We start from the raw sequence: 26,784 nt of genomic DNA on the forward strand, positions 1-26,784 counted from the left end.
TTCTTAACCACTGCACCACCAGGGAAGTCCTGCATTGGCTCTTAGTTGCGGCACACGAGATCTTTGTTGAGGCATGTGGGATTTTCAGTTGCGGCATGCAGGATCTCTTGTTGTGGTGCACGGGCTTCTCTCTAGTGGTGGTGTGCAGGTTTTTCTCTCTCTAGTTGAGGCACGTGGGCTCAGTAGTTGCAGTGCGCAGGCTTAGTTGCCCTGCGGCATGTGGGATCTTAGCTCCCTGACCAGGGATCAAACCCGCATCCCCTGCATTGGAAGGTGGATTCTTTACCACTGGACCACCAGGGAAGTCTCTGGTCTTTTTAAATTGTTATTCATAATTTATGAAAAATTATAATCATACCATTTATATATAAAATATTACTTTTCAGTTGTGTTTTCATAAACATTTTCCCATGATATTACACATTCTTCTAAAACACAATTCCTAATGGCTAAATAATTTCTGTTACAGTAATTTCTGTTGATATATTGGACTGTTAAGGTGTTTCCTATTTTTCTTTAGCTCCCATTTTTCTAACCACATAAATAATAATGAAAGCTATCCTTATACATACATAAAGAATTGTGTATATATTAATGTTCTCTTACATCCTTAAGGTAAATTAAAGTGGGATTTCTGAGTCAAAATGAGTATGTTTAAAGTTTTTGAGATTTATCACCAAACTATGTTCTATAGTATCTGTAGAAATTGTCATTCCACCTAAAAGTAGAACGATTGATCCAAAATAAGTTATTTCAGATTATTAAAATGAAAACACAACATCTTAAAATGTCTTAAAAACTGGAGAATGGGGCTTCCCTGGTGGCGCAGTGGTTAAGAATCCACCTGCCAACGCAGGGGACACAGGTTCGATCCCTGGTCTGGGAAGATCCCACATGCCACAGAGCAACTAAGCCCACGCACCACAATTACTGAGCCTGCACTCGAGAGCCTGCGAGCTACAACTACTGAGGCTGCATGCTGCAACTACTGAAGCCCGTGTGCCTAGAGCCCATGCTCTGCAACAAAGAGAAGCCACTGCAATAAGAAGCCTGCGCACCACAACGAAGAGTAGCCCCCTGCTGACCACAACTAGAGAAAGCCCGTGCACAGCAATGAAGACCCAACGCAGCCAAAAAATAAAATTAAAAAAACAAAAACAAAAACTGGAGAATGTCTGTTGACTCCAGTTTGATATATGTTGATAACCTCAGTACATCCAGACAGCTACATATTTCACTTGACAGAAGCAGTTACTGAATGGAGACTTTACACCCCTGGGAAATGACTCTGTTAAAATAAGGTGAGGAAAAGATAATTTTACTGTCATGTAAAGAGCAAATATAATTTATATATACACTTCTAGCTTATAGTTTAAAGACATATAATCTTCAGGTAAAGCCTGGAAAACGAAAACCCTCATTTTAGTTATGAAACATGATTTTTTTATACAATAAGTTAAAAAAAAGTGATTGAATAAATAACAATGTCTGCTTCAGAAATAAAATCACTATCCCCAAGGTATAAGCGAATAACACCTTAATGAGAAGTTTTTTGTTAAGAACTAATCTGTCAAAAAAAAAAAAAAAAAGAACTAATCTGTCACACAACTGTACAGGCACGCCTCATTTTACTGCACTTCACTTTATTGTACTTGGCAGGTACTACGTTTTTTACAAATTGAAGGTTTGTGGCAACTGTATTGAGCAAGTATATCAGCATCATTTTTCCAACAGTATTTGCTCACACCATGTCACTGTGTCACATTTTGGTAATTCTCACAATATTTCAAACTTTTCATTATAATTACATTTGTTAGGGCGATCTGTGATCAGTGATCTTTGATGTTAGTACTACAACTCTCTGAAGGCTCAGATGATGGTTAGCATTCTTTAGCAAGAAAGTATTTTAAATTAAGTTATGTACTTTATTTTTTTAGACAGAATGCTATTGCACATTTAACAGAATACAGCATAGAGTAAACATGACTTTTATATGTGTTGGGAAATTTTAAAATTCATGTCATTCACTATATTGTGATATTTGCTTTATTGAGGTTCTAGATATTGCTAGAACCAAACCTGCAACATCTCTGAGGTACGCCTGTAATTTAACACAAATGTAGTTAACACCAGATACTTTGGCCAAATGACTTCTGGGAATGTATTTTGTGTGAATTTGCAGTTCACTGTTAGTACCTAATCAACTGATATTCACTATCTCTGATAAATGTAAATTGATATAGTGGGGTTCTACTTACTACTCTGAACTGTTCTAACTTTTGGTTGCCTTTGATAAAAAAAGGGCATTCTTTGTCGCCTGTTCGGTGACCATATCGTTTACAGCATCAACCTGAAAACAAAGAAAAGAGGAAATATTTTTGTAAGATAACACAGTTTCCTTTAATGAAGCCAAAGGATCAGTAGATCATATTAAAGTTTTTCTTCATTAAACTCCAATTCTAAAAGCAAATGCAATCAGTGAATGAACCATGTAAGATCCTAAAAAACAAAGGAAAACTACAGATCTTCCTTGAGTTATGATGGGGTTACATCCCAATAAACCCATCATAAGTTGAAAATACTATAAGTTGAAAATGCACTTAATACACCTAAACTACTGAACATCATAGCTTAGCCTAGCATACCCTAAATGCACTCAGAACACCTACATTAGCCTACAATTGGGCAAAATCATCTAACACAAAGGCTATTTTGTAATAAAGTGTTGAATTTCTCATGTAATTTATTGAATACTGTACTGAAAGTGAAAAACAAAATGGTTGTATGGGAACATAATTTTGAGAGCTGGATCTCAGGAAACCATTGAAAAACAATGAAGTGTGGGGGTTCTCTGTTGACTGCCTCTGAGCTGTCCCTGTCTTTATCTCTCCTAACATCTAAAGTTCAGGAAAGGAGGATAACACTCCTTCAAACCAATGTCTTTCTTTGTGTTCAAAACCCTCTTACCTTTAAAGGAAAGGTGATCCTTACTATTCAAAGTGTGGTCCATGCACAAGCAAAATCAACAACACATGGGAGATTGGTAGAAATGCACAGTATTAGGCCTACCCCAGAAACACTGACACATACTTGGAGTTCAAAAGACTTACTGGTGATGTGTAGACATATTAAAGTTTGAGAACCACTGTTCTAGATAATGCTACAATCACTAAAATCACTAAAAGTATGCATATGTGTGTGTGTGTGTATATATATATATATATATATATATATATATATATATATCTTGTTTGGAATGAGTCCCAGTTTTGTGGTGCCTGAGCTTAAATTATTTGGTGGGGGTGGGGATGGAGGAGGCTCTTTAGGAAAAACAAAAATCTTGCCTTGGCAAATTTTACAAAATCCTATGACCATAATCAACACATCACTATGGTCCCTGCAGGTCTTTGAAAGACACAAGTGAGGGGCCCTGAAACTTAAGCTTCATTTACTTCTTGGTAAAACTGGATCTGGTCCCAACCCAAACTTTTATTTTCCAAGTCAATGCAAATAACTATAAAATACTAAGTGAAATGCAACTAACCACCTCATCAAACAGAGCAGTGGTTTTCAAACTTTAAAAAAAAGCCATAGACTTCTGGGTAAAGATGACAGACTAAACACATTTGTCTCCTTTCATTTCCTTCCTGAGATTCTATAAAAATGACAATAGAATTCTTTTCAAAAGGAATAATCCAGGAAGTATCTCAAGAAGGGCCAAGTAACAACCTCCATAAATCTGTTCCTCCATAGGAGCATTGGAAGTAGTTGCAAATTTTTCCAAATCAAGTTGTCTGAAACCTTGAAAATTAACCAAAGGCTTGCCACAATCTAAAGAGTATTAATTAAAGAAACCCTGCTGAGCCTTGGTAAGAACAGCAGGATTTCTGGCGTTTTAACTGGGCTCACTCCCAACACCTACTTACACAACAGTCTTAAAAACAAGCAGCCCTGCAACTATGACAGCTGTGAAAAGCAGCAGTGTCACACCCACTGAAGAGGGAAGACTGGATTTTGAGCACCTCAAAAAGCCCTGACTTCAGAGCACAGAGCCACGCTGGCAGGGTATCGTGGCTATCTGACCAGTCATGCAGTTTGCTCTACAGAAGAAGCCCTACCCCAGGATATTTGTCAAAAATAGTCACTTGCAATTGTTTAACATCACAGATTATTATGGCTGTGATATCACTGCGTAAACAAGAGCCCAGCCAAAAGTTTAAAAGGAAGATCTGGGGAATGAGATGTCCATAGAGGGCTCTCAAAAATTCTGACATAATTCCGGGAAGCTAGAAGACTATACACATGTGTAAGGCTGTGTGTATGCATAGTAAAGGCCTGAGAAGGCCTTTTTTTTCACTTCTGACTCACTGTTAAGGCTCTGTGCAAGCAGGCACTAAAGGCTAAGGCAGACATGTAATCCAAACCACATGAGCATTTCAGGTTTGTCTTAACACACACATATAACCTCTTGGCAAAGGGTAGAAGGCTTCTTAGATCAATGCACTTAAGGAAATCTCTGTCGTATTATTAGCTGACCTCTAAGCTAACAGAGAAGACTTCAGTGGCCATACACTACAGGGAATACAGACTTACAGAATTAGTTAGGAAAGTCACTAAAAATACAAAAAGGAACAATAACAAAACCTGGGTAGAAGGGAGAATCTGATTTCCAGACCACCTTATATTATCTAAAATGGGCAGTTTTCACCAAAAAATTGCAGAACACACAAAGCAACAGCAAGTCCAGATACTGGACTTACTAGACAAAGACTTTAACTCAGCTATTATAAATAAGTTCAAAGAACTAAAGGAAGTTATGCCTAAAGAATTAAAGAAAAGTATGAAAGTGATGTCATAACAGATGGAAATTATTAATAAAGGGATACAAATTATAAAAATAAATAAAAAAGAAATTCTGGAGTTGAAAAGCACAATAATCAAACTGAAAAATTAACTGGAAGGTCTTAACAGCAGATTTAAGATGGCAGAACAAAGAATAAGCAAACCGGAAGATAGGTAACAACTGAGATTATCCAGTCTGAGGAACAGAAAGAAAAAAGAATGCAGAAAGCTGGCCAGAGTCTCAGAGACCTGTGGGATACCATCAAAATGGTATTTTGGAAAATGGTATTCTGGAACATTATCCAGAAGAGAGCATAGGCTAAAAACAAGAATTAATAAATTTAAAAGGATTCAAACCAGGACTTCCCTGGTGGCGCAGTGGTTAAGACTCCACGCTCCCAATTCAGGGGGCCCGGTTTTGATCCCTGGTCAGGGAACTAGATCCCACATACGTGCCACAACTAAGGAGCCTGCAAGTTGCAACTAAGGAGACCACGTGCCGCAACTAAGGAGCACACATGCCGCAACTAAAGGAGCTGGTGAGCCACAACTAAGGAGCCCACCTGCCACAAATAAAACCCGGCACAACCAAATAAGTAAATAAAATAAGTACTTAAAAATAAAATAAAATAAGGATTCAAACCATACAAAGTATGTTTTCCGACCACAAAGAAAACAAATTAGAAAGCAATGATAGTAGCAAACTTTGGGAATCTACAAATATGTAGAAATTAAACAACACATTTCTAAACAATCCATGGGTCAAAGAAGAAATTTCAAGGAAAATTAGCAAGTATTTTGATTTGAACGAAAATTAAACATAACATATGAGATGCAGATAAAGCAGTGCTTAGAGGGAAATGTAGAGCTTTAAATGCCTATATTAGAAAAGAATGAAGCTCTCAAATCAATAATCACAGGTTCAATAAAAAAATCCAGAAAACAAAGAGCAACCCAAACCAAAGGCAAGCAAAAGGAGGAAATAATAATAATGAGCTACTGGCATTACTGGCATGTGCTATGCCATAGATGAACCTCAAAAATATTATGCTTAAAGAAAGAAGCCGGGGGCTTCATGAGGCAATGAAGATCCCGCATGCGGCAACGAAGATCCTGGGTGCTGCAACTAAGACCCAGCACAGCCAAATAAATAAATAAATATTTTTTAAAAATACTAAATGCTGGGCTTCCCTGGTGGCGCAGTGGTTGAGAGTACGCCTGCCGAGGCAGGGGACATGAGTTCGTGCCCCGGTCCGGGAAGATCCCACATGCCGCGAAGCGGCTGGGCCCGTGAGCCATGGCCAATGAGCCTGCGCTTCCGGAGCCTGTGCTCCGCAACAGGAGAGGCCACAACAGTGAGAGGCCCGTGTACCGCCAAAAAAAAAAAAAAAAAAACAACTAAATGCTAAATGAAGAGCAAACACCAGAAAATTGAATTCTAAGCCACCAGAGGGGAGAACGGAGAATCAGCTCAATTTCTATTTGCAGCACCTCCAAAGAGCTTAGGAATTGAGCTCTGAGCACCAGATACCTCTGAAAGTAAAGGTAAAGGAGGAGCTGAAATAAGGAGGATTGATGAAAAGTCCAAGGGCAACTCTTACTAGCCCTGGTGGAAGGAAGTTTATTGTCTGAAAAAGGTAAAGCATAGATCTCTGGCAAAATGACATCAGATACATGTGAAGGCAAGGTGCCACAGTAAACACAGAAGATTACATGAACAAATAAAAAGTAAATGGCAAGATTTCCCAACCTTCTTGCTCCAATAAGATCCCACAACACTAGCAGCTTGGCCTTCACCCTCCATGGAGGAGCCTTCTTCTCTAGGAAAATATAACTCACCCCAAGAAGAAAAACCTACAGGTACTGACCTCACAAGTTCCCAATTCACCGGACTAGAAAGATTACCCTCCAGTGAAACTCAGCAAGCCCCACTCACACACTTAGAGCTCCTAATCAACTTTTTATTTCCCAATGATGAGCAATAACTGTGGTTGCCAGTCTCAAAGATGGACCCCAAAATCCCTGACTTCTAAAAAGCATGCCCTCATGTATTCCCTGCCACCCTGAATAAGGCTAACTGTTGTAACCTAGGTACTGGAAAAAGGATGTGTGTGAATGGAGGCAAAGAGACTGCAAACTGCTATTTTAATTATGTGTGTGAAGAATCTTTGTACCAACAATGTCTTTAAAGGCAGCAGTACCCCTTCTTCAAATGCCATCTTATGCTGGATGAAGATGCTGCTGCTCTGGTGCGGTGGAGGGTGTGCACACAGAGGTCTACCTGTTCCAGACCCATCCTCTGTGGCCCAGAGCTCCTCTCAGGTTACCTGGATAAAACCTCAACACCTCTGATGAGGACGACTGACTGAGGCAAGACCCAAGGGACCACCCTCCAATACATCCCTTGTCCCCCATGGCATTTCTACATGGAATATCCTTTCTGTTACAGGAATATTACTGAATCGTATACTCCGCAGGCAGCTACGGCCCTGTGGAAGACCATTGCCCTTACAGCCAGAAGCCCTGGAGTCTAGGCACTGCACTGCCTCTTACCCCAGAACACTTAATAACATGCAAGGCGGCTTCCTCAACTATAGCACAGAGATCATGCCCTGACTTTAGCAGGGCTGTGGTGAGAATGAATTAAAAGAAGTGAACTCATTTGTAAACAGTGGTCTATAACTTGCACGTATTGAGGGTGTTACTTGAAACCCTTCCACACTCACACTGCATGACTTTGACTTCTTTCCCCAGTGGCATCCAAAGTCCTTTGGTTGGTGCGTGGGCCAGAAATTCCCTGGCATGTTCATTGCCTGGGACATCTGGTATACAGTCTTCTGGCTTAGTCTCATCCTCCTGAAAAAGGAAACTGTGTAAGCTGTGCGGCAAAAAAGCACAGGAACTCTCTCCCACCTGTCTGAGAACACAGCCCTGCCTGGCTTTCTCATGGGCTGGAGATCCCAATGTCATCATAAGTTACCCTCTGAAGAGCTAGAAAGAAAGACAAATCATAACTGACAGAAAAAACGGAAGTAACTATACTAGAAGAGCTAGCTCTACCATGAAAACAACGTAGCTGTTCTTAGAGAAGAGTTACTAGTGTTTACATAGCATTGATCTGTGAGCTCCAAATTCTGATTCTAGATCACAAAAATTAGATTCTAAGATCACAAAAAGTTTTCTGCTAACTTAAAAGCTTTGTGGAATGAGGCAGAATATAGAGTTAAACAGGTGAGGTTTCCTGGAATAATAAGAACAATGTGTTAGAGTAAAATAGATTATTAGACCTTGAAGGCCACTGTCATGTTTTATAATCTCACACATGCTGTATTAGTGAGATGTATTTTCATTACCAAATAACTGCACTATATAATTAAGGTGCTGTTTTTTTACCTCACGATTTTTTCAAGTTTCCATGAATATTAAATTTATAATGGAAGAATGTTTTCTAAAAATCTTTTTTTTAAGTTGAAAGTTACCAAACAGAAAAGGTTACTTTGGCCTTAAGTCCTCTAAGTCTCGCTCCTGCAGAAAGACACTGACACTGTGGCCAGGGTGCTGGAGGAGGGACTCCTGCAACAGGTAGGGCTGGACTGGATGAGCTTCACGTCTCCTCAGAGTCCAATGTTCTCTGAGCTGATGACATTCAAGAAATCAGCACCGGGGGGGTCAGAGAAGGAACATGGGGCAGGAGAGCTTTGAGGAGATGCAGTCACAGTGAGACAGAAAAAATGGGAGTGAGCGCTGAGGAACACTCGGGGGGCCTGCAGTGGTTTCTTAGGGGACAGAGACAAGGCTGATTAAATTTCTGCAAAGGCACAGGCTGTGACAAAGCCCAAAGTGCATGAACCGACTGCCATCTGCAGGGAAGACACAGAACTATCATAAAAGGAGGTTCAAACCTTATGCAGCTGTTTTTCGTAAGTGACTGAGTCTGAGCACTGAGTCAAATCTGTCTCAGAGGAAAACCAAAAGTACAAACTTCACACTGACCTTGATAAGTCCAGGAGGAGGTTTTTCATAACTAGAAAGGAAGAAAACACCAGTCATGAACCATGTTCACAGGAATGTAACACATCTCAATCAGCAAAAGGCAACTGCAGACCAAAATGAAAAGACTTTTTTTTTTAGAAAAAACTTCAAACTACATTATAACTAAAACAGTTAATAAAATATGCCCAGCAGTCAGAAGTCCTATATAAATAAACTGATGCTATACCACATCCTGTTCGATGTCGAACTTAAATTCACTGAAATCATAACTTGGTGTCTTGGCACAGCGATTTTATTTTTGGAAGAAGGGAAAGCAAGAGATTGCAGGGAAAATGTGAGGTAAGAAGAGCCTTGAGGCCCTCCCTGGTAGAGCAGGGGTTAAGAATCCGCCTGCCAAGGCAGGGGACACGGGTTCGAGCGCTGGTCCGGGAAGATCCCACATGCTGCGGAGCAACTAAGCCCATGTGCCACAAGTACTGAGCCCACATGCCTAGAGCCTGTGCTCCGCAACAAGAGAAGCCACCGCAACAAGAAGCCCGCACACCACCACGAAGAGTAGCCCCCGCTCACCGCAACTAGAGAAAGCCTGTGCACAGCAACAAAGACCCAACGCAGCCAAAAAAAAAAAGTTATAACAATGTTAACTGACATTGATTAGGAAAATTATTATTATGGTGCTATATTGGAAGGATGGAAACAAGAAGGGCAAGTAAGAGAACTAAATCTTTATCTACTATGACAATAAGTTAACAGATGTCTAAAATTGTTGAGTCAACAAAACCAGTTGTAAGCATATAACTTAGAAATGTGCAGTTAAATCCAAGAAATAAAAACTAAAAGAGTCTGCACATGGAAGGCTTGGCCTTGTTAGGAGGGAAGGGGTGGAGGCTGTGCAGGTTACTCTGGGGGGTAAATGAGGAGTTGGGCAGCCCAGCGCTATTTTTGGTAAAATTTTTAGTACTTTTTGAGTTTTAAGCTATATGCAAGTATTACTCTGGTATGAATTAAACTTAATTAAAATCAAACAAAACCCTGAACTAGAAAAAGCAAATAAGTCCATAGCCTAGCCAGTTTCAAATCTGTGAAACTGGAAAAATCCCACTGGTCTGAGAATCACACTCCTGAATTCTGCTCTAATTTTGTTGGCTAACCAGGTCAGTGGCTTAACCACTGAGCCTCTATTTTCTCATCTACAAAACGTTATCATCTCTCTCTTGTCTGTGAAAAAGCTCTGTGAGCTACAAAAGAAACACATAGTATTAACCACCACCTGGCATCCTAAAGTTAAAGATACAGAGGGCTGGTGGGGCTAAGCCCTGCCTGAGCCCAGAGTGCCTTGAACACGCCAGGACTGTGGATGCCAGCAATGCAGAACCTGTATCCAAACCACGGCCCACTGAGGTGAAATCCAGCTCAAGAGCCACACTGAAAAGAGCAGGCCAGGCTCCAAGGAAGCATGCACTTTGTATCAAAGCTCCCAGAAGGTTAATGAGGGCCTTTCCTTACACGACTGTCTCAGCAATCATGAGAAGGTAGGTAATGAGAAGTGCCTGAAACAGAAATAATTCAGATAACTCAGTGAACACCGAACTTAGTAAAGTCAGACTTCTAAAGCTGATTACAGAACGACAGAAACACAGAAAAGAGCTGCAAGGGTCATTAATCCAACCTTCCACCTGATGTTTAAATCTCCTTTACAACCAACCCTTCTCTCAGGCGTTATCTGGACTCTCTCCAACCCCGGGTAGCTGGGGGAGTACAGTGCCTCCTAGGTCAGGCCACGCTGACCAGCAAGAATCTATGACTCTGGTCCTAATTCTTCTTGTTGAGCTGGAACTGGCCTCTTTGTAGCTTCCATCCTTAACCCTGGTAAAAAAAAATCCTGGGGACGAGAGAGAAGTCCACGCTCTCTTCTACCTGACAGCTCCTCCCGAAGCGTCAGGGACCAGGCCCTCACCCCACGTTTATTCTTCCCTTCCTCACCGCGCACTCACGTTACGGGACTGGGCTTTTTCCTCCCTAGTTAACAGCACTAGATGAAAAGAACGGGGATTTTACCCAGTTCAGAGCGAGCCCCTTGAACTGAGAAATGGGAAAGGACCCAAGGGCGCAGCCGCACTTCTCCTGTATTCAAATCCTGACCGACACCGACGTCGCCGCACGAGGAATAAAACCGTAGTTTCCGGCGGAGAAGCGCCCGCCCGCCGCCGCCTCGCGCGCCCGGGACGACCCTGGGGACGGAGTCTCCCCGCTCTTCCTCCAGCGGCTGAGAGTCCAGCGTCCCGCAGCCCGGAATCAAATCCCGCACCCGGCTCGCTGGGGACGGGCCCACCTGTCCACTCGCAGGTCTCCAACCCCGGGCGGGCCCCGCCGCGCGACCCCGGGCCCCGACCCCATTCCTCGCATTAGTCGGAGGCGGGCGTGACGGACTCACAAGGACTCCAGGTGCTTGAGCTGCTGCAGCTGCTGCGCGTCGTGCCGCCGCCGCCTCTGTTCCCGGCGTCGCTGCAGCTCTTGCTTCGGAGGCTCCCGCGGCCGCCGCGCGCCCCCGGTCCCCGAGTCGTCGCGCCCGAGCCGGGACGACATTGCGGCCCCGCGCCGAGCCGCGAAGACCGCACTTCCTCCGCGCCGCGCCCGCCCTGCCCCGCTGCGCCCCCTCTCGCCGCCACTCCGCGGCCCGCCGGGCCGGGCCCAACGTCCTGGCTGAGGCCGCCAGTGCCCCGCCTCCCGACAGGCCGGCCAGACTGCCTCCGCAAGTCCGCGCTCTGAGCGTCCTAACCGTGCTGCGGAGTCAGCGGGTGCCGGAGGCCGGAGCGCGCCCCACTGGCGGCGGCCAGGAGCCCCGGCGCTGAGGATGCTGCGGAGGGAGCCAGATCTTTCCCTTGGTTCTCTTGAAGTATTCCCTCCTGAAGCCTTCAGGGATGTAAGCTGTTCAGTTGCATAGAAGCCACCATGCTAAGAGGAAGCCCAAGCTAACAAATGGGGAGAGATCACGTGAAGAGGCCCTGAGACAATAAAAAAAGGGATGTCAGGTCAGACCCCACTGCCTAACCACACCCCAACCCTGGTCAGATGACTCCTTGGTGCAAGCCAAAGATAAATCTTAAGGGGCTCACGTCAACCAAGAATTGCTCCTGTCCTCCTGGGGAGGCTTTGTTTGCCGGCCAAGTTATGTGCTTAAAGTAAAAGAAAAGAAGATGGAAGAAGGAAAAAAGAAAAGACAACAAACATTATCTAACCACAACCAGTGACCTTATGGCATGCAAACAAATAATCTGAAAACTTTAGTATATACTTATATGCAGAAAGCAATTGTGTTGGATTTTTCTCACTTGCAGTTGAAAGAAGTCAATTCAAAGTCAGTTTGTCTAACATAGTGATTTGCTCTCTCAGCAAGAAGACCCAGGGATTGTTAATTCCATTTTAGCAAGTATTAGTCAAAATTCTTTTGAAAACAACAATGGACCAAAATCCAAATCAAACTGCTCTAAGAAAAAAAATTAAGTAATTTATGGGCTTACATATGTGAAATGTCGTGGGATGGAACTTCAGGAATGGCTGGATCTAGGGGCTGAAATGTTATAGTCAGCAACTTCAAAGCTTCACGTTCCTTTGTATTGCTTCATTCTTTGCAGTTTCTCCCATTGTGGGGGCAAAGATGGCCACTGGAATCCAAAGATGGCCAACAAATTAGCAGCCCCAGCTGGAAGGAACTTTCTCTTTCTCAGTTCCAATAAGAATTCCATGTATTATACTCATTGGCTTAGCAAGAGTCATGTACTTGTCATGGAAACAATCACTGTAGTCAAGGAGCTGCAATACACTGACTGCTCATGCCTATGTTACATGTCACCCTAAATCCAAGGGTGGATCAGCTTTATCCAAGCCATATAGACTAAGAGAGGGGGAGGGGTTGCTCCTCAAAGCAAAATCCAGGTGCTATTAACAGAGGAAGAGAGAGAGAGACAGGAAGAAAAAGAAGAGGAGGAGGAAGGAGAAGAGAAGAGCAATATTGGGCAGGGAAAAGTAACAGGTGTACAGTTCAGTGGTCTGACAGCCTCACCCAGTACCATATCCTGAGCTGCATTCTAGGCATCTCTCTTTGATGATTACCCTGTTAGAGCTTATAAAGCAGGGAAAATTCTTTTTTTTATTGGAGTATAATTGCTTTACAATATTGTGTTAGTTTCTGCTGCACAGCGAAGTGAATCAGCCATACGGATACACACATCCCCTCCCTCTTGGACCTCCCTCCCCTCCCCATCCCACCCAACTAGGCCATGACAGAGCACCGAGCTGAGCTCTCTGCTATACAGCAGTTTCCCACTAGCTATCTATTTTAAACATGGTAGTATATTTATGTCAAATCTAATCTCCCAGTTCATCCCACCCTCCCCTTCCCCCCGTGTCCACACGTCTGTTCTCTACGTCTGCCTTTCTATTCCTGCCCTGCAAATAGGTTCATCTGTACCATTTTTCTAGATTCCACATATATGAATTAACATACAATATTTGTTTAGTGAAAATTCTTTTGCTGCTATATCCACCTGTTTATGTGAGCTTGGGTTCTTTATGTATTTTGGCACCAGATTGAGAAGTTTCCTGGTCACCGATCCAGGATGATATGCAAGGTGTTGTGGTCACTCCACAGAAGTATGCTGGACCCTCCTCCACCCCAAATCGGTTTGCTGTCAAGACTGATGATGCCACATATGCACCGAGAGGGTAGGGAGAAATTTATTATTCACATATTGAGGCTTTCTGGGAGAGCAGGTCAGGCACCTAAGACAGTTCAAAAATAGCTTCAGCAAAGGAAAGGTGAGTGACCCTGAGTTTTATGATGTTTAGGAGGTAGAACCTGGGTGAATACTCCTGCACACAGGCCAAGGCTTTGTGGGGTTTGAACTTTCCTCTGGTGCCAAGGGAAGGAGTGTGTAGGCTTTCTTATCAGCTTGTCCACAGGTGGGGAGGAAGCGGAAAGTGGAGGCTGGGCTTGAAGGGTGACAGTGGTCAACATAAAAAAATGGAGTCAGATTCTTTATGACCCAGGGCCATCTTTCAAATTCAGCCGCATTTTCTGATTGTGATAAACTCAATGTAGTGACATCTAGTAAGCAGTTAGACAAACAGGAATTCTTTCTCTGGTGGTTATGATTCTGAATCATTCTTCTTACCCATGACCCTTTCTTTATGCCTATAGCATCTGGAGGGGTGTTCAGGTACAGCTCCTTTCCAGAAAGAAAGAGTAAAATGATTATTACCCAACTGTGAATACACATGGAGTCACCCTTCACTTTCTACCCAGGCGCCTAGCCCAGGTGAGTGAGAGATGCCTTCTTTGTCCTCCCTCCGTGTTCGATCCTCTGCTTCAGTCTTTTCTGCCCCTCTGCTTCATCCTAAGATAGCAGATTCACTCTCAAGGCCAGCCAGAGGGCCTTGGTGTTGGCCTAATTGTAGAGGGGTGGCTGCAGCTAGCCCTGACTCTGTGTTACTGGATAGGTTTGAAGCTTTTCTGAATGAAACAATTTTTAAAAGACTAGATTTTCTTCTTCTTCCCCCCTCCTCAACCGCCTGACCAGGGATGGAACCCAGGCCCCCTGCAGTAGAAGCATGGAGTCCTAACCACTGGACCACCAGGGAATTCCCCCAAATGACTAGATTTTTCTCCTGCTTATATGTATTTTTTTAATTAATTAATTTAATTTCTTTATTTTTGGCTATGTTGGGTCTTTGTTGCTGCACGCGGGCTTTCTCTAGTTGCGGTGAGCAGGGGCTACTCTTCTTTGTGGTATGCAGGCTTCTCATTGTGGTGGCTTCTCTTGTTGCAGAGCTCGGGCTCTAGGCGCGCGGGCTTCAGTAGTTGTGACTCACAGGCTCAGTAGTTGTAGCTCACAGGCTCTAGAGCACAGGCTCAGTATTTGTGGCGCAGGGGCTTAGTTGCTCCGCGGCATGTGGGATCTTCCTGGACCAGGGCTCGAACCCGTGTCCCCTGCATTGGCCGGTGGATTCTTAACCACTGCGCCACCAGGGAAGGCCGATCCTGCTTATCTTGACCAGCTTTTGCAGCATAGCTTTGATGCCATTGTTTTGCTCACAAGGTGTTTTTTTAAACTAGTTCTTAATTTACCAATGACCTTTTCCCCACTGGGAAGATGGAGGAAGGAAAAAAATGAGTAAAAGGGAAAGATCACACTCTATTACATACTAATGAATCATGGCTAGATTAGAGGGTAGACTGCAGAATCTGTCTCCCCCGCTTCCCCCCTGCTAAACACCAGACTTCAAAGAATTCTGGTCAAGTAGTCACTAAGCTCCCAAGGGTCCATGTCCACAGCTCTCTGCAGCACAGTGGAAACATTTGAGAAGTCCCGTATTATTATTTCTAATAATTTAAACTGGTATTCTATTTAGTAACCAGTAGGATTAGAGGAAAAATTGCAGACAATGTGCCTTACTTGATGCTTGGAGGGAAAAGGGGAGACATCTAACGTAATTGACAAAACCTGTTGGTTGACAAACCAATTGCCATTCCTCCTTCGCTTCCTTGCTCACAGCACTCTGGTTTTGTTCAGGAAGCTTAGGGAGCCATCTACTTCAGAGGAGGCTCTCCTTGCTCTCTGGAGATGAATCTTGATTAGTCTTAAACCAATCGTAGTGATCCTATTTCTCTTCCACTGATAAGTTAGCAATGGGCATGGGATAGTTTCAGTCAATGAGACATGAGGGGAGGTCTGTAGGAGGGAGGCTTTCTGGAAATGCTTGCTCTTAATAAAGGATACTTGGAAAGATAAAAGATCCCTTTTGTGCCTCAGGGTGGCGCTTCCCTGCATGTGGTAGCTGGATCTGGGGGAGCCATGTTGGAATCATGAGGGGGAGCAGTGAACCCCCTGAGGAGGACAGGAGAAGACACCTGAGCCCTTGAGGCTGTTCTAGAGACACTTTATTAACCACACCTGCAGCTGCTTCCCATCCAGACTTTCTCTTCTGAGAGATAGTATACATCTCTATGGGTTAAGTGATTTTTGAGTTGGGTCTTCTCTCACTCATAGATAAATGCGATTCCTTACATTTACACAGTACTTTGCAGATTTCCATCCCTCATAAATTGCTTCCCTTGATCCTCCTAGAAACTCTATGGAGGTAGGCAAGACATCTTACAAATAAGGAAATTGAGTTTCAGAGAGTAGGGGCATGAGTGGCCCTACAACCAGGGTGGTCTGATTTCTAGTCCAGGGTTTTTCATCAAACCACATGGTGACTCCAGGTGTGTTGTCAAATACTGAAGGTGGGAGAACTTCTTGGAAACTCTTGGGGAGGGAGAGAACACACTGCTGGAAACATTTCTCCTACTTCACTTTTGCCTCAGGTCAACTCAGATGAATTTGGCGGGGGGTGGGGGGGTGGGGGGGGTGGGGGGGATGTTTTTCTTAATACTGGCCTTTTCTTTATCCCCAACTCAGTGTGTGCCAAGCTGAAGTTAATAGCTTACAAAGCTTAGCCTCCAGGGTTTACTGCTCTTGGAAGATCTGATTCATGCATGAGTCCTTCTTTATTTCAGGCTCAATGAAAACTGGAATTCTTTCTTTAGTGCCCTGCTTTACTTGACGGACTATGTTTGTAATTTTTCCACTAACTTCCTGTATAGAGGTGAATAGAAAGAACCTAGTTCTCCGACGTTCATTCAGACCGATCCTGTTTCAGATCCTCCTTCGCTTCCTTCTCCATGTTGTTCCACGCCTCCATCCTGGCCTCAGACCTTTTGGATGTTTCTATTATGTCCTCGCCTCTGACTATGTCACATTCTCTTGTTCCTTGGCTCTCTGGCTCTCTCTCACTGATTCTCCTCTTCTATGTTTCCCTTCTTGCTTTCTCTCTCACTTCTCTCCCTGCTCCTTTAAAAAAATTCCAGTACCTTTCCCTTATTTCTGGTTCCTGTCTCTCACCTGCTCACCTCTTCCCCCCATCTTTACCTTTCTAAGCTTTTAGTCTACTGTTGACTCTTCTTGACTGGATTTACAGTTTTTAGACTTGACAAGTCCTCACAAAGTCACCCCCAGAAGTTTAATGGAAATCCTTATTTTAAAATCTCAGCTTGATTTTAATTAGTTCTTATGATAATGTCAGTAATGCCAAGAGGTAAATTTTCTCTTTGGTAAATTGCTACAGAAATCCAATTCAAAGAATGTCTGTTAGGATTTAGAGAGACATTATAGAGCACACATACTATTTGATCAGATAATTAACATTTTAAAAGAAATAACAAGGGAATTCCCTGGTGGTCCAGTGGTTAGAACTCAGTGCTTTCACTGCCGTGGGCCTGAGTTCAATCCCTGGCTGTTCAGCGTGGCCAATAAATAAATAAATAAAATAAAAGGAATGACAAGAAATCAAACCACTTGGAAGCACTACAAGGCAAAATGGAAGTGGCGGTCACTACCTGGCCTGTTTCTTCCTACATCTGTCTTCTTTTCCATTCTAGAATGTCTTCTCTCTCACAGGATCATAGGATTTTAGAATTGGAAGAAGTCTTAGAAATCAACCACTTCATTTTACAGATGAAGAAACCGAGGCCCAGAAGGTGGCATGCGTTGCCCACAGTCACAGTAAGGGAGTGGAAGATTCCTGACTGGAACCAGGTTGACTTTTTTGTTTGTTTGTTTCTGTTTAAAACCTGACATTGTTATTAAAAACCATAAAGAACTACTGAAAAGTACATAGAAGGAAGAAAATGATCACCCCAAATTCAAGCACCTATAAATAACCAGTGTTAGGATGAATTGTATTAATAGGTTTTCTATTTCAATAGAATAAGCTCTATTAGGAATAATGAACATTTCTTTAGTGCTATGTGTAGTTTCTCATTAGATCCTGCATCTAATAAAATCTATAATCTAATAATTATCATTTTTTTAAATTGGTACGTTTTATCTTCATCTTAGAGGACACAGACAATTTGCAGGTCACCTAAATAGTCCGCATAATTGTGTTCTTTTCTTTAATAAGTTGTTGGATTCAATTTAGTCACAATTTATTAACATTTTTGCATTTCTATTTATAAATTAGGTTGGCGCCCACATTCTCTCTCTCTCTTGCTACCTTTGCCAGGTTTTGGTATTGGTATTGTTTGCTTCCAAAACGAGTTGAGAAACCTTTGGTGATTTGCTTTCACTATTCCAAAGTTTCAATAAATGAGAACAACCAATTCTAAGCTAAGAATGCATTAAACTACTCTAATGAATTTCCCGCAGCATCTGAGTCTCTAATGTGGGGTCTTAACCGGCTTAGTCATGCGGGTGGGACCACGTGGGATGTTTGCTATTAAGTAGCACTCACTGGTAGCCACTTAAAACTTTCCTCTGGACAACTGTCAGGGGAGTCTCACAATTCATGTCTCCCCCTTTCTCTGAGTATTAAAAAAAAGTCCTGGAAAAAAATCTTGAAGACGGTTTCAGTCATTTTCAACGTAGAATCCAGCCTTGAAACTAATTAAAAAAAAAAAAAGTTTTCCTCCCTCCCCAAAGCAGCAAGGGGTAATTGAATCCGCGGCCACGTAGAAGCCTCTGGTGGCACTAAATCCGGAGAGTCTCTAGCGACAGGCAGAGACCAGCGGATTTGCCTGGGTAGTAACAGATTTTCCCTCCCAACTTTGGGCCGAAGCCCAGTCCCGAGGAGTTCACGGTTTCTCCCTCGGGGACGGGCCCCCTTTGAACTCGCCAGCCAAAGAAGGCCCGCCTCTTCCCCGGGCGGGCCAGCCCACCGGACCCTGCGGGCCCAGGCGTCTCAGGGCGCAGCAGGCGGGTCCTGGCGCACGGCCGCGGCTCCTCCCCTCCCTCGGATGTGGCCTGGGGGCGGGGGGCGGGAGAGAGGGGGTGGTTGCTGCTGCCCGGGGAGGGCTGGGAGTCTTTTCCACGTTTGCAAACGCCGCCGCACGCCCAGGCCCGACTCGCGCCGCCCGAGCTCAGCGCGCCTCTCCAGCTCCGCGCCGCGACCCCCTTTCCTCGCTGCCCGCGATGGCGATCAGGGCCCGGGGTTGGCGGCCCCCGCCGCCGCCGCTGCTCCTGCTGCTGCTCTGGGTGACCGGGCAGGCGGCGCCCGTGGCGGGCCTGGGGCTGGGCTCCGACACGGAGCTGCAGATCGAGCGGCGCTTCGTGCCCGACGAGTGTCCCCGCACCGTGCGCAGCGGCGACTTCGTGCGCTACCACTACGTGGGAATGTTCCCAGACGGCCAGAAGTTCGACTCCAGGTACCTCGCTCGGCGTGCCGGCCCGACCTCCGAGGCTGCAGCGCCCGCTCTCCCAGCTTCCCTGTCTCCGGACAGGCCTTTCCCTCCCGACGGACCTCCCCCAGCTCCGCCCCGCGCTCCTCCCTCTCCCTCTTCCCACCCCAAAGCTTCCCAGACCCTTCATCCCTTCAGCCTGGAGTGCTGAGGGCTGGGGGCTGGGGGTGGGGGTGGGGGTGGGGTGCCGCGAGTTTCCCGGCCCTTTTGCTTCCCTGGTCAGCGGGAATCTTGATAGGACCTTGCGCAGCAGCTGGGTCGGGACAGATCACGCCCTCCCTCTCCACCCTGCGCATGAACACAGGCGAAATGGGTGTAAAGTCGTCAGCCCGCGAGCAGACACCAAGAGCAAACGTGTTACTGTTCCTTCGGGCAAGGCCCTTGAGTGTCTAGTCAGACATGCCTCTCGAAGGTGATAATGATGATATTGACGAAGGTGATGATAGCAGCCGCTAACATATATGGAGCTATTACAGTGTGCCAGGGTAGTTCTAAGTGCCTTCCATATAACGAACTCATTTAATTCTTAATTCTCTGAGGTAGGAACTATCATTACCCTCATTTTGCCAGTGAGGGAACTTAAGGCCATTGAGGCTAAGAAGCTTGTTTAAGCGGAATCATTTTGAAACCCAGACAATCCAAGTCCAGGATTGTGCCTGTTAACTACTGCCCTTCCTTTACTGCCTTACCAAAAACTCCCTGGGCAAGAGGTAATCCAGAGCAAGTCACTCAGCTTTGACACGGGGCCGTGCACCGTGTCCACAATTTCAGCCCTAAACTCTGCCCCAAGATCACAACACCTCTCCCAACCTCTCTTCAGTTTAGCTTTAGGGTTGACAAGGCCTCTTCGCCTCCAGCTCCAGGCTGCTCTCCTTCCCAAGACTTTGTTATAATCCTAGGTCTGTGCCCTATAATCTCTTAAGTAAAACACCAGACTAAGTAAAGAGAAATGTTTGTTGAGCATCTGTTTTGTGTTCGAGGCTGGGCTAGGCTCATTCCTGAAGGTATCTTTTAAAAAGTACTCTTAGCCTCTCTTGCCTTTTTTGAAATTCCAGACAAGGAGTCAATATAAAAAATCTGGTTAATATGCCACATGGCACATAGCAAGTGCTGAGAAATAGTCATTCTCACTATTGTTTCAGTTGCTTCTTTTTTTTTTAAAAAAAAGAACAGCTTTATTGAGATATAATTCACATTCCATACAATTCACCCATTTAAAGCATACAATTCATTATTTTTTAGTATATTCACAGAGTTGTGCAATCATCACAAGTCTCTAATTCCAGAACATTTTCATTGTTCCAAAAAAGAAATGCTGGATCCATTAACAGTCAGTCACTTCCCCTCCAGCTCTAAGTAACCACTAATCTACTTTCTGTCTCTTTATGGAATCATGCAGTTTGCAGCCTTTATGTCTGGCTTCTTTCATGTAGCATAATGTTTTCAAGGTTCATCGTGTTGTAGCATGTATCAGTACTTCATTCCTTTTTATGGCTGTATAATATTCCATACCGTACTTTGTTTATTCATTAGTTGGTGGGCATTTGAGTTGTTTACACTTTTTGGTTATTATGAATAATGATGTTATGAACATTCATGTACAGGGTTTTCTGTGGATGTGTGTTTTCACTTCATTTTTTTAAAAAGTATTATTTATTTATTTTTGGCTGCATTGGGTCTTCATTGCTGTGCACAGGCTTTCTCTAGTTGCGGCAAGTGGGGGCTACTCTTCGTTGTGGTGTGCAGGCTTCTCATTGCGGTGGCTTCTCTTGTTGCGAAGCATGGGCTCTAGGTGCGTGGGCTTCAGTAGTTGTGGCATGTGGGCTCAGTAGTTGTGGCTCACGGGCTCTAGAGTGCAGACTCAGTAGTTGTGGCACGTGGGCTTAGTTGCCCCGTGGCATGTGGGATCTTCTCGGACCAGGGATTGAACTCACGTCCCCTGCACTGGCAGGCAGATTCCCAACCAGTGCGCCACCAGGGAAGTCACGTCCTTGCGGTTTTGATTCATGTTTCCCTAATGGCTAAAGATGCTGAACATCTTTTCATGAGTTTATTGGCCATTTGTGTATCTTTTTAAATTTGCTTCATTAATTAGAAAATAGGTAAGAATTTCCTCCTTGTGCTGATGTTAATAATTCCCATTGGAACAAATTGTCTAATACTTTCTACCCTCTAGGATGGCAGCCACTGTGAGGCAGTGTGGGACAGTGGAAAGAAAACAGAGGAGCTACCATCCATTCAGCAAATGTGTATGCAGTGTCTGCCCCTGAAGATGGTATCCCCTCCCGGTCCTTTTGCTTATAGTCCAGACAATTATATAGTGTGATAAGTACAGAAAGAATAAGAGCACACACTTCTGTCTCTCATATAGAGTTCACACATAGTTCTTACCATGTGCCTTTACATACAGGAACTGAAATGAATTCTTTTAACCTCACAGTACAGTGAGGGAGGTATCTCATTACGAACGAAGAAACTGAGGCTCAGAGAATTCAAGTAATTTACCCAAGGTGGAGTAAACGACTAAGTAGTTTAACTACTTAACTACTAAGTGGTGGAGTGGGGCTTTGAATCTAAGCAGTTTAGTGCCAGAGTCTAAAGTTTATGATCTGTAGTCCACCACGTATATGATGGAAGAACGGCAAGGAGCTTTGGAAGCACCCAGAAGGCTTAACTATATGGTGGGTGGGTGGGTGGGTGTGTGTGTGTGTGTGTGTGTGTGTGTGTGTGTGTGTGTGGAGGGGTTGGGGGCTGGGGGAGGGGTGGTCAAGATGGAGCTCTGGGATAGCAGGAATAAAGCCTGAGGAAGATTAAAATTTACCAGGAGGAGCTGAGGGGTGAGCGCTGGGGAGTAGGGGTCGGAAGAAAGGGTGTGGCTGGTAGAGAGAAGAGCATATGCAGAGGTCTGGAAGTGAGGGCATGTGAAAGCTGTTCAAAATAGCTTGAGCTTGGGCTTCCCTGGTGGTGCAGTGGTTGAGAGTCTGCCTGCCGATGCAGGGGACACGGGTTTGTGCCCCGGTCCGGGAAGATTCCACATGCCGCGGAGCGGCTGGGCCCGTGAGCCATGGCCGCTGAGCCTGCGCGTCCGGAGCCTGTGCTCTGCAACGGGAGAGGCCACAACAGTGAGAGGCCCGCGTACCACAAAAAAAAAAAAAAAAAAGCCTGAGCTTGGAGTGGGAGTAGAGGTGTGACAGAGGGGGTTAAAAGAGGAGGTGAAGGGAGGCCAGAGAGAAAGACAGGGCCAGCTTATTTTATTCTTTTTTTAAATTTTTTAAAATTTTTTATTTTTTTGCGGTACGCGGGCCTCTCACTGTTGCGGCCTCTCGGGAGCACAGGCCCGGGACGCGCAGGCTCCGCGGCCATGGCTCACGGGCCCAGCCGCTCCACGGCAAGTGGGATCTTCCCGGACCGGGGCACGTACCCGCCTTCCCTGCATCGGCAGGCGGACTCCCAACCACTGCGCCACCAGAGAAGCCCAGGGCCAGCTTTTGAGAGCTCTCCTCTGCCTGGCTATGGAGTTTGGTCTTTTCAAGGGACAATGGGAAGCCATTGAAGAGTTAATCAGGGGCGTGAGGGATCAGATTTGCATTTTACAAAGGTCCCTTTGGCTGCAGTGTGGACGGTGGAATGGTGGGAGCAGGGTACACAGTAGGTGATTCATTAAAATGAGTTTCCTTCTAGGGCCTCTATTCCTTTGGGAATGTATGAAGTATTAGGGTGTTACTTTGCTATTCCTGCACAAAGAGCTTGGGGAAGGAGAAATCCGCATGCTCTGGGCTTTGGCTGTTGATCCGGAGGTTTTGCCCAGAAGAAAATGATAGCTGTCGCTCTGACCATGGTCATAAACCACAAAGGGCCTTTCTTTCCACAGATCATTCTTCCTGCGTCTGTGCCTGGCGCTTGGGGGCAGTTGGTATCTTTTCAGCTTATGGGCATTTGCAGTTGCCAGGAGGCCCAGCCCTTCGGCCCTTGGTCACTGGCTTGGACGTGGTTTCATTTTATTTCGGAGCCTCCGTGGGCTCGTTAATATGCTCTGTGGCTGCTGCTACAGATCTAAGGAGAAGACAGCAGCTTCCCGCCTGGTTTCTGTGGTTTCTGGTTTCTGTGGGGGGGCTCCTGCTCTCACTCTCTAGTCCTTGGAAACTCCTTGTCCACCACTCTTGATTCAGCTTTTGAGGAGTTCCATAGCATTCCTAGTAGTAAGGGACTGAAGTTTAACATGTTCCTGTTATCTTTAGCAGGCAAAACCAGCATCTTGGTCAGTTCATTCACAGTCTCAGGCCTGTCTGCAGGCCTTTAAGGTCTATACATTCAATAAATATTACTGCGTGACCACTACATGCCCTGTTGGGTATATAGAGTTGTAAATGCTCAGACCCAGTGGTGTTCGAACTGTACATGCATCAGAATCACCTGAAGCTTATTATACACAGCTCCTGATTAGGTAGGCCTGGGATGGGGCCTGAGAATTTGTATATCTAACAAGTTCTCAGGTGATGCTGATGCTGTGGTCTAGGACCACATTTTGAGAACCATTGCTCTAAAAGAATCATAGACTCGTAACAGAGGTCAACTTCATTTTACATAGTCATTCATTCATTCAACAAGTATTTATTGAAAACCTACTATTCTAGTTGTTGGGATGTAGCAGAGATAAAACAGACAAAAATCCCTGCCCTCAGGTAAAACTATTTTGTATGATACTCTGATGGTGGGTACATGTTATTTTACCTTTGTCCAAACCCATAGAATGTACATCACCAAGAGTGAACCCTGATGGGGGACTTCCCTGCGGTCCAGTGGTTAAGACTCCACACTTCCAATGCAGGGGGCGTGGGTTTGATTCCCGGTTGGGGAACTAAGGTCCCACATGCCGTGTGCCCAAAATAAATAAACTTAAAAAAAAAAACTTTAAAAATAAACTTAAAAAAAACAAAAGAGTGAACCCTGATGTAAACTATGGACTTTTGGTGATAATGACGTGTCAGTGTAGATTCATTGATTCTAACAAATGTACCCCTCTGGTGATGCACTCTGCTGATAATGGAGGAGGCTGTGTGTGTGGGTGGCGTTAAGGGGTGTATGGGAAATCTCTGTATCTTCTGTTCCATTTTTTTGTGAACTCAAAACTGCTCTAAAAAAAACAGTGTATTCAAAAAAATCCCTACCCTCAAGCCAGGGGATGGGGAAGGCCCAGAAACCCATTACAGCTAGCTTAAGAAGAAAGGAAGGGAATTTATTGGAAGAATCTCCAATTCCTCCTGAGGATCCAGAATCGTGAATGGAAGTGACTTTCTGGATCTCTCTGAGGGATTGCAGAGGGGCCGCATTTTCCCCTTCTCTGAAAGAGAGCTCCAGCAGGCTTTCCATGCCACATACATGACCTCTTGGGTCCAGTAACGCTGACTCACTGGAATCTGTCTCAATTCCACATTCCCAGGATCTCTCCCATTTGATTGGTCCCATTTGCGTCAGGTTCCCGGCCCCCCCACCACCACGTGGGTGTTAAATCATGTGTTAAGTGAAAGGGCATTATGGCTCATCCCTTCTGCAGGACTGGATCTCAGAGAGCCGGTGGGCTGGGCAGTACTTCGGACAGTGTCAGGGTGGACTGGAAGGGTTAAGTGGCGGCAGAGAGACTCAGGTCAGGACTTGCTCACTTAGGCGGGAAGCATTTAAATTGTTGATCTGCATGGTAAGACTTTCTACGGAAAAGCCATGTAAAGAAAGAGAAGCTTCCCAGTGCAGTTCTGCTAACTTTAGGAAAAGTTCTTCTTTTATTGGCAGGCCAACATGATGCCCCCTTTGAAGACTTAATGGCACTGCTTTTTTAAACAAATATTTATTTACTGATTGATTTTTATTTATTTATTTTTGGCTGCGTTTGATTTTCATTGCTGTGCGCAGGCTTTCTCTAGTTGCGGCGAGCGGGGGCTACTTTTGGTTGTGGCGCGCGGGCTTCTCATTTGCGGTGGCTTCTCTTGTTGTGGAGCATGGGCTCTAGGCGCATGGGCTTCAGTACTTGTGGCACGTGGGCTCGGTAGTTGTGGCTCGTGGGCTCCAGAGAGCGGGCTTCAGTAGTTGTGGCGCACAGGCTTAGTTGCTCTGCGGCATGGGAGATCTTCCCAGACCAGGGATCGAACCCATGTCCCCTGCATTGGCAGGCGGATTCTTAACCGCTGCCTTAATGGCATTGCTTTTAATTTTCATTTGTGGGTCATTGCAAGTAACTATACATTCATATTGATTATTTAAGTTGGCTATATTTTGCTGGGCTGAGAACTTGTGTAAAATAAGAATTATTTATAGAGAGCTGACATTTTAACTTGTGCAGTTGCTTAAAAGCAAAAATCCACAATAGCAATGTAACGATTTTACTTTCCTTTGCAAAACTTGTCTTTTAATGATACTTTAATGCACCAAAGACCATCCAAGCCAGCCGCTTGCATGTCAGGGTCTGACTCTCCGTGGAGGTGTGAATAGATGCGTTCTCTCCTTTCCTTCCTCTGCACTCCTACTCGCTCCTCTTTTCTCCCTCACCTTCTCTCTCTTCCTCTCATTTTTCCATCTGGGTAGCAGAGAGGCAGTCTGCCAGATCATTAATGGCTTGCCTTTCCCCCCTGCCAGGGCTCATTAGCTGCTGGTAGAGGTGGTTGTTTGAGGAAGATACTCTTGGGCAAAGGGTCTGGGAAGCCCAGAGTCACCTTTGGGAGCAAGAGGTGTGGGGAGGGAGGTGGGAGGCAGAAACATCAGACGTGGCCTCCCTCCCTTGAGTTGGGCCCAAGCTCAGCAGTGGAATTCAGCCTGGGGAGTGTGTTGAATCTCACCTGTGTCATCCCAGGGCTAGGCATCCAACTAGGAGGTGAGTTTCTACTTTTGTGCATTTCATGAATGTTCTAGTCTCATTCACCAAGGGCTTTGGCAAGGACCACAGTCCTCAAGTCAAGCACGTCCCATGTAAGCCAGCCATCTGACCAACTTTGAAACACCAGAAGGCAGTTCCCATGCCCAATCGACTGGCTCTTTATTAAATTGCTTCCCTCCTGTTATGAATTCTCAAAATATGGCAGTCTCTTTAATGTTCAAAAGAAATTTATTCAGTCTAATGTACAGCAATGTGAATATAGTTAATAATACTGTATTGTATACTTGACATTTGCTAAGAATGTAATTCTTAAGTGTCCTTACTACAAAAAGAAAAAGAAAATGGTAACTATGTGAGGTGATGGATATGTTAATTAGCTTCATTGTGACAGTTATTTCACGATGTATCAAAACATCAAGTTATACACCTTAAATATACGCACTTTTTATTTGTCCATTATACCTCAATAAAGGTGCAAGGGGGAGTAATGTATTCGGTTATTATTTGTCTAAACTGAACCTAAAATTGGCATTTAGAGCAAGCTGTCTTTTCCTTTCATAGTTGATCAGGACTTCAGCTCTGCTAACCATAGGGCCATTCTCTCTCCCCGTTGTAATGGCCATTTTAACTTCATTTCTGGCTCTGAGATCAGAAGAATCTCAGCAACAAGTAGTATACATGCATGTCAATTTTTGGCAAAATGTTTTAAAATTAATTTAATTTTTAAAACAATACAGATGCACAGAGTTTTAAAAGCAGTTAAATAATTCCATAAAGCTTAGAATTATAGTTACCAAGCTGCTAAGAG

The 26,784-nt window shown here is 44.6% G+C and overlaps 2 protein-coding genes across 4 annotated transcripts in view; one reads left to right on the top strand and one right to left on the bottom strand.

Annotated features, from left to right (window-relative positions):
- Positions 1–973: 973 nt before the first annotated feature.
- Positions 974–11,501, bottom strand: LOC307191999 (retinitis pigmentosa 9 protein). Its single transcript, XM_079932378.1, has 4 exons — positions 11,270–11,501; positions 8,836–8,866; positions 7,569–7,698; positions 974–2,350 (listed from the first exon to the last, which is right to left on the bottom strand). The coding sequence occupies exons 1-4, from the start codon at positions 11,419–11,421 to the stop codon at positions 2,346–2,348; spliced, it is 318 nt and encodes a 105-aa protein (XP_079788504.1). The 5' UTR covers positions 11,422–11,501; the 3' UTR covers positions 974–2,345.
- Positions 11,502–12,759: 1,258 nt separating this feature from the next.
- The window catches only part of FKBP9 (FKBP prolyl isomerase 9), a 56,643-nt gene continuing 42,618 nt past the window's right edge, over positions 12,760–26,784 (top strand). Inside the window, exons 1-4 of one of the 3 annotated variants that reach the window (XM_079932360.1) lie at positions 12,760–12,868; positions 13,425–13,560; positions 14,036–14,153; positions 17,334–17,471. Coding sequence is in view for 1 of the 3 variants with exons in the window: in XM_079932358.1 (XP_079788484.1) it covers positions 18,846–19,078 (233 nt within the window). In the remaining 2 variants the exon portion in view is untranslated. Of the gene's footprint in view, positions 12,869–13,419; positions 13,561–14,035; positions 14,154–17,333; positions 17,472–17,804; positions 19,079–26,784 lie in introns of those variants that run through there. The other 2 variants (XM_079932359.1, XM_079932358.1) reach the window with 2 other exon arrangements.

The sequence above is a fragment of the Stenella coeruleoalba genome (assembly GCF_951394435.1).
Source record: "Stenella coeruleoalba genome assembly, chromosome: 9".
In the NCBI taxonomy this organism is placed as follows: domain Eukaryota; kingdom Metazoa; phylum Chordata; class Mammalia; order Artiodactyla; family Delphinidae; genus Stenella; species Stenella coeruleoalba.

Bases quoted from the DNA above. Each gene is read 5' to 3' on its own strand.
- LOC307191999 (XM_079932378.1), bottom strand. From the start codon at position 11,421: ATGTCGTCCCGGCTCGGGCGCGACGACTCGGGGACCGGGGGCGCGCGG. The intron at 8,867-11,269 runs GTGAGTCCGTCA...CTTCCTTTCTAG, and splicing joins CTCAAGCACCTGGAGTCCTT to TTATGAAAAACCTCCTCCTG. The intron at 7,699-8,835 runs GTCAGTGTGAAG...TTCCTTTTTCAG, and splicing joins CTCCTCCTGGACTTATCAAG to GAGGATGAGACTAAGCCAGA.